Source organism: Phycodurus eques, chromosome 13 (genome assembly GCF_024500275.1).
Source record: "Phycodurus eques isolate BA_2022a chromosome 13, UOR_Pequ_1.1, whole genome shotgun sequence".
NCBI lineage: Eukaryota > Metazoa > Chordata > Actinopteri > Syngnathiformes > Syngnathidae > Phycodurus > Phycodurus eques.
Window position 1 is genome coordinate 16,992,651 of NC_084537.1, and position 7,490 is coordinate 17,000,140.

The following is a 7,490-nucleotide window of genomic DNA, read 5'->3' on the forward strand; positions in this document are numbered from 1 at the left end:
TAGGACTACACTGTTCTGAGCTCTGCCACAAATGTGGAAACCCACGAGTTATTAACAAAAAAGGTTTACAATTGCTTATAGATGCCACAAGATGGTAGCAAAGCACTAGTTTTGTATTAGACAGGGCTATGGGCTGCCTATTGAAGTTCCTACCCATACTTCAATATAGTTCCTTGGCACCGAGATGCCACAAGATAGTGCCAAAGCACTACTTTATATTAGACAGGGCTTTGTCCTGAGCACAAAAACAGTGAGTTTTCACTTAATAACGGAGGATAGGTTCCAAAAAGAATCAGTAAATAGGTGAATTTGTCAATACTGAATTACAAATAGAGGGGGAACGCTGTACACAACATATCCTAAAAGCTAAGCATAGCTGCACTGAAAGTTGTCAGCTCTGGCTGACTATATTGACAAAATATTTTATCTATTCTAATATTACAAAACAAAATAAATTCCATATTATGACAGTGTGATCACACAGTGTTTTAACTAAAGCATTCTGATCCAAATAAAAAAAAATCCTAGTTGTCAATTTTTCAAATGATGTACTGCATTAGAAAACAACCAAAGAACACGTCCTCCCATTTAAGCACCGTCCCTGAACGCACCTCGAGCACACAGGCTGCTGCAACATGCCTGCCGAATGTGCATTATTGACGGAGGCTACATTAGTGGTCACACAGCAGCAGGGAAGGAGGCCCAGATGAGAAAGAAAGAGTCTGTCTAAAAGATTCATGAGTTGAAATATAGCAGAGGTTATTAAGCGCTTTGATATTTATTAGGCTTTGTACCAGTTTGTGTCATGTTTTGCTCAGCAGTTTAATACATGATATTTGAGGTTGTGGTAAGAACAGACTTCTTAAAGACGCTTTCTGTATGTCAGTGCAGTAAAGGTAGCAATTTATGAAATATGTAACTAATACAAGTTTTACGATGGTGACAGTCTGACCCTTTTACTAGGGGAAAACAAGCAATGGTGGCGGACTGGTTACCAGCCAATCACAGGGCACAACATAGAGACAACCAACCATTCACCCTCATCCACATTCACACTTATGGACAATTTAGAGTCTTCAATTAACATAACATTAATGTTTTTGGAGGCGGCACGGTAGCCGACTGGTTAGAGCGTCTGCCTCACAGTTCTGAGGACTGGGGTTCAAATCCCGGTCCCGCATGTGTGGAGTTTGCATGTTCTCCCCGTGCCTGCATGGGTTTTCTCCAGGAATTCCGGTTTCCTCTCACATCCCAAAAACATGCATGGTAGGTTAATTGAATTGCTTTTATATAAAAATCACGCTAATGCTATCATTGCACTTGTCTGCAGTTTATTTCCTACAACAAAAAAGACAAAAATTTTATGTTGCACTCTCCTAGAAAGAAATAATTTACTGTGCACATTATTTTGTTTATTTGGTAATCATTCAATTATGGTTTAATTTACAGCTAGCAGTTTGGTGTTGCACTCTCCTAAATAAGAAATTATGTTGTTATATATGATGGAATGTGTATTTTTATTTTATTGTACGCATTTGAGAATCTTCCATTTAGTGGAGAAATCACTTCTACCAGTCTGACGTTGCACTTTCCTGCAAAAGAAAAGATTAAGGAGTTTGTATATTTTCTTTTTTTTTTTACTGCATACATTATTCCAGAAGCTTTCATTTATTGGAGAAATTCAATTTTTTTTTTTTTTTACATAAACCATTTGTCATGTTTCATTTTAAACATCAATAAATGTGTTCCTCTTTACACAAAAGAATTACTTTGTTAAGCATTTTCTTCCCTTAGTCTACCGAATGTGAACCAAACTGTGACCTCATAGCCAAGGTACGGACAGAACTGCGAGTTAATCCATCAAGTAAGTGGATGGACGGATATCGCAGTGCTTTCAAATCAATCCGCCAACATTAACTGTCGCACACACACACACACACAATCCAATGTGTTTCATTTGGGTCAAGGAGAGCAGAGTCTCTCTGGAAGCAGAGCAAATGATGACTTGGCATTCATGTCGCTTTGGCAATGAGGCATCCAATGGAGAAAAATCCCAGCCAGCAACGGATATTGGAACCGTGCGAGTGGCAACACCGCTCTATCACCCCCCACTTCCCTGAGGAATCACAATTAATAATAGATGAGCCACTCATGAAATTGCATTGGATGTGGAGACGCCTTTGGTTGGATGTACGCTGCTGGTTTTACGCTGCTGGTCCAAGTAGGCAATTCCAATTTAATGCCCATGGTGGATATAAAATTCTACACACCCCTGGTCAAATGCCAGGTTTTATAATATAGAAAAATGAGACCTAGCTAAATCAGTTCAAAACTTTTTTTCCACCATAATTCTGACCTGTATACTATACAACAACAACAAAACAACTGAGACAATGTGCTCCCAAAAGTGTGTACACCCTCTGGGGATGACGGCGTGGTTCAGAATTAACCAATCCCATTCAAACTCATGTTCAGTGGGAGTCAGAAGATACCTGCTACCGTTTAAAATGCCTCTGACCAATCCCAAATAAAGTTCCAGATGTTCTAGTAGGCTTTCCCTGATATGTTTTTGCTTTCTAGCAGAAGCCTGAAGGTTTTGTGCCAACAGTTACTACTATTTGGAACCATTCATAATCCCCCCCGCCTTGACCCGAGTTGAAGATGAAGAAAAACAGCCCTAAAGCATGATGCTGCCACCACTATGCTTCAGTGTAGGTACGGTGTTCTTCTATTGATGAGCAGTGTTGTGTTTGCGGCAAACATAACTTTTGGAATTACGGCCAAAAACTTCAACCTTGATTTCATCGGCCCATAGCACATTTTCCGACATGCATTTGGGAGAGTTCAAGTATGTTTTTGCAAAATGTCGCCAGTTTTTCTTTGCAAGATAAGACAGGCCTTCATCCAGCCACCCTACTCCACAGCTCAGACATACGAAGAAGACAGGCAGCTGTTGTCACATGTACTAAACAGTGACTACTTGCCATAAATTCCTCCAGTGGCTTCAATGTTACTATCAGAGGCTTGGCAGCCTCCCTGACCAGGCTCATCTTTTCATCAGTCTTCCAGGGACGTCAAATTATTGGTAATGTCACTGTTGTGCCATATTTGCTCCATTTGATGATGACTGTCTTCACTGTGTTTCATATTATATTTAAGCTGTGGAAACTATTTTGTACCCTTCTCTTGACTGATGCCTTTGAACAATGAGATCTCTCTGATGCTGTGGAAGCTGTGACTACAAAAATGTCAGGAAAAGCCTACTAGAACAGCTGAAGTATATTTGGCGTTAATCAGAGACACTCTAAATCGTTTTGATGATTGATTTATCTTGGTCTGATTTCTTTGCATCACAAAAACTTGGCATTCCAACAGGGGTTTGTAGCTGATTTATAACCACTGTATATTTAATATTTTTGACTGTCATTCTCAAGTGATACATATCCGACATGGCTGTGTTATCACTGACGGAACGCATTAAACAACTCACTGGCATAGATGCCATTTTAATTCCGGTTAACATCCAGGTTAGCTTTGACTTTCAAGGAGTACTCTTCCAGGAGATGTCTAACCTGCGAGTGTCCTGTGCTGTGGTCCGCGTGGGATTCTCCGCAGCCGACGTACGCACACCCATTCTAGTGGCACAGAGGAAAAACATTATTTTTCTAGATTTTCTGGATAAGGACATTTTTTTGGTTGGGGGTGGTGGCTTACCTCCAAACAAGCCCACAAATTTGGTCCTCCAACTTTACAGTCTTGACACTGGCCCTGGGGATATTATGGCACTCATGTCAGTATATATAGGGCAGCATTAAATGTTGTTTCGTCCAATAAAGTTCGGTTTGGCACCATTTTGAAGGGTAACTAACTCCTGTTGATTTGTGGATGATCCCATAGCTTTATCCATTAGTGAGCTAACAACAGCATAGTATTATTTTACGGTTAATAAAAGTACTGTACATTGATTACCTCAAAGAGGGCAAAAGGTGTGCCTGTTGATTTTTAAGGGATTCAACTGACTATGGAAATGGCTGCATAGCTTTAACTGGGGTCAGCATTTATCTGCATCAATTTGGAAGAAATATATATAAAGATATATAGAAATAATCCAAAAATGTGTCATTGGAGCGACACTGAGAACCTGTTGGAATTCTGTGTGCAATGATTGGCTAGTCTGCATTTAAGGAGTGTAGCTTAGCAACACCGAGACAAACACAGATGGCGAAAAGTTTTTTTAAGGTTGGTAGGTGGCAAATGTGACACCCACGCGTCTTTCAACGAATTGTCTTAATGAGTGGTACCTAGGACGTCAACAAACTGACTCACATGTGATTTGTGGATGAGTTCCTCTTTGGTGATCTCCCCCACACAGTCCAGGTGGGGGCAGTCGGAGCTTGGGGCCGGCGGCATCGCTGACCAGACAGCTGCTAAGGCAAAAACGGGGAAACAGAAAGTAAATTCCTCTTTCAAATTAAACAATCTTAAGAGGGATCACTACAGCGTTGTCGATCACTTTTAATATTATCTGCATCTCGATGGCAGGTGGGGGGAAAAAAATAATAATAATTTGCACCCCGGACCCGTTGGGGTACTAGCAGTTTGAGGTCCTGGAAAGTTGGGATATTGGCACAATGACGTAAGGGCAGCAAATTGCCCGCGGGCGGTAGGTTGGAAACCACCCTGTAGGACATATGCAAAGTTATGGCCCATGTTGAGTAAACGTGGGCAACACAAAAATGGAGGATGACCCGCAAATGGCCCCCAGGTCATAGGTTGACACCACTGCTGCAGGACAAGTGCAAAAGTATGACCCATGCAAATGTTGGAATAAGATCCAGCCATACAAAATGGGAGGATCGGCTGCAAATGACTCCAGGCCATAGGTAGGACACCACTGATGACAAAAGTGCAAAGCCGTGTAAAAGATTACATTGGGAAAATGTGGGCCACACTAAAATGGTGGATGGCGCCCAAATGGCCCCCTGAGCCATAGGCTGAACACCACCACCAGAAAAACTACGGTTGAAGAGCCGCCATCGGCATATAGTATGTCGGGGGGAAAAAGCTTTTGATAACTTTTAATGTCGCAGGTGTTGAGATGGTATTGACCAAGTTTGAAGTCAATCGGATGAAATCTGTTGAACAAGTTCGCAAAAGTGTGACACTTTTCCTAAAGTGTGACACTTTTCCTAAAGTGTACCTTTAAAAGGTCGTAGGTCAGTTTCTGTTGAGTTTAGGATATAGGTTGTAATTACAATTGTGTAAGTGTCGGGGTAATACACGTACCTGCCAAGTTTGGTAGGTGGAGGTGTGACGTACCACGAATAGCTCTTTGATGAACTGTAAGTATGGCATCAGCAACCTTGCGAAAAATGTCGAACCTTACGATTATGACGTCGCAGGTCACTTCCTTTTGGGTTTAGGGTATGCGTGTCTTTTTGTACGTCTGGCGTCGATACAAGTGTGAGCCGATCTTTGTAGCTCTAGGTGAAATGTACAACGAATGAGACTTTGATGAAATTTAGGCATTTTCGGTTTTGTGGCGTAATGTGGAAACTTTTGTTTTGTGTTCAGCGCTTTGGTACTGTACGGCTGTTGTGAAAGCGCTATATAAATAAAGTTGAGTTGAGCATTAGTCCACATTTTTAATTCATTCATTCATCTTCCGTTCCACTTATCCGCACTAGGGTCACGGGCGTGCTGGAGCCTATCCCTGCTATTTTAGGGCGAGAGGCGGAATAGACCCTGAACTGGTCGCCAGCCAATCGCAGGGCACATATTAACAACCAACTATTCGCACTCACATTCACACCTACGGGCAATTTACAGTCTTCAATTAACCTACCATGCATGTTTTTGGGATGAGAGAGGAAACCGGAGTACCCAGAGAAAACCCATGCAGGCACGGGGAGAACATGCAAACTCTACACAGGCGGGGCTGGGATTTGAACCCCGGTCCTAAGAACTGTGAGGCAGATGTGCTAACCAGTCGTCCACCGTGCCGCCTAGTAAATATTTTATTGATTATTATTTTATTTACGTTATCCTGTTGAGTGATACCTGAAATTGCACATTCATGCTTTATAATTTTGTCAGTGTAACATTTTAAAACAATAATTCAGAAGTTGGTCATCAGCTTTCTGTACTTTATTATATATTTTTTTTACTTCATTATGTGGCAAACTACTTCTCATCTTACTTGAGTATAATTTTGGGCTACTCTACCCACCTCTGCTCAGTTACCACCGTACTCAGTTTTCACCGGAGTTTTTTTCCCTACAAATATTTACTGCCATTATGACTTTACTTCCGGCATGTTCTGACATAGGTACAAATCCGCAAAACAAGGTCCCATTGTATTTTTTTTTCCGGCGTTAACCTGAGAATTATTAAAAGTGTACCAACATATTTTTTAAAAAAAAATAAAAAATGGGCATTACATATGGGGCCTGAGATGCTAAACCAGGGCGGGGCTCTGTGCCTGATAAAGCAGCCAGTAGTGCACACAACAATCCACAACTACCACACGATTATTGACTCCCTTCCTCAAGTCGTTGATGGTTCGTTTACGTACACGTTGATATACAGTATCGGTACGGTACGTAGGTCACGGTTGGACCACGATAACCGATTTTATGGAGCAGATGCTTAAAAACGTTAACGTCACTTGCCGCCCGTTCGTGCAAATTCCTGACTCGATAACATAACAATATTAACGACTTTGCATAACATATGTTTAATGTGTACAATGGTAATGTCACGTTCAGCGTAAATGTGTGCGTAATGTCGGCCTACGGAGGTGAGCTGTCAAAAGCAGGCGAGGCTTTGACCGCGCAGTTAGCATTTAGCATAGCGTCAATTTGACAGAATGAATATTTCAGTTGGAGATGAAGCGATAACACACACAGCGATGCACGGGTGTACAACAATAACTAAAACAAAGCCGCGGGCGTATTTACTTGACAATAATGATATGAGATGCTGGATAGCCGCTACCTGTTAGCATGGGCGCTAACGTAAGCCTGACAGCGTTGCGGTACGAAGGGAAAGCCGACAATCCACCTCGGAGGGTAGTAAACTAAAAGCCCGCCCGGCGGCGACTTAAGCGGGCGCTTACCTTAACGATAAACCTCGGCAATGCTTCCTAGGTCGGTAATATGCCACTTGAATGTCTAAATATTTGCGTTGGTGGTGCCGTTAACGTCTTCCTTTTGAACACCTTAATGCTCTTTGGCAGTTCTGCGTGGTTGCTAACGTTACAGCCGTGTGCGGTCAAAGAACACGCAGTGGATGCAAGACAGAAATCCTCCTGGCGTGGGCTTGTCCGAGCCGTTACCAAAGAGTAACAGAAGCACCACAAGTAGTGATAAATTTAAATTTAAATGACTGGACTAGCGGCTTTCTTGGGAAATTTAAACTAACCAGCTGGTAATGAGAAATTGGAAAACTGGAAAAATTTGAGTTTTTTTTTTTTCCTATTTCCTGTTACA

At 41.8% G+C, this 7,490-nt stretch overlaps 1 protein-coding gene across 2 annotated transcripts in view; it reads right to left on the bottom strand.

Moving 5' to 3' along the window:
- usp33 (ubiquitin specific peptidase 33) overlaps positions 1-7,311 on the bottom strand; it is a 28,613-nt gene extending 21,302 nt beyond the window's left edge. Inside the window, exons 1-4 of one of the 2 annotated variants that reach the window (XM_061693606.1) lie at positions 7,118-7,311; positions 4,327-4,427; positions 3,715-3,768; positions 3,573-3,635 (exon numbers count right to left, since the gene is read on the bottom strand). In XM_061693606.1, coding sequence (XP_061549590.1) covers positions 3,573-3,635; positions 3,715-3,768; positions 4,327-4,410 — 201 coding nt within the window. In that variant the 5' untranslated portion in view covers positions 4,411-4,427; positions 7,118-7,311. The remainder of the gene's footprint in view (positions 1-3,572; positions 3,636-3,714; positions 3,769-4,326; positions 4,428-7,117) is intronic. The other variant, XM_061693605.1, reaches the window with a different exon arrangement.
- Positions 7,312-7,490: the final 179 nt, after the last annotated feature.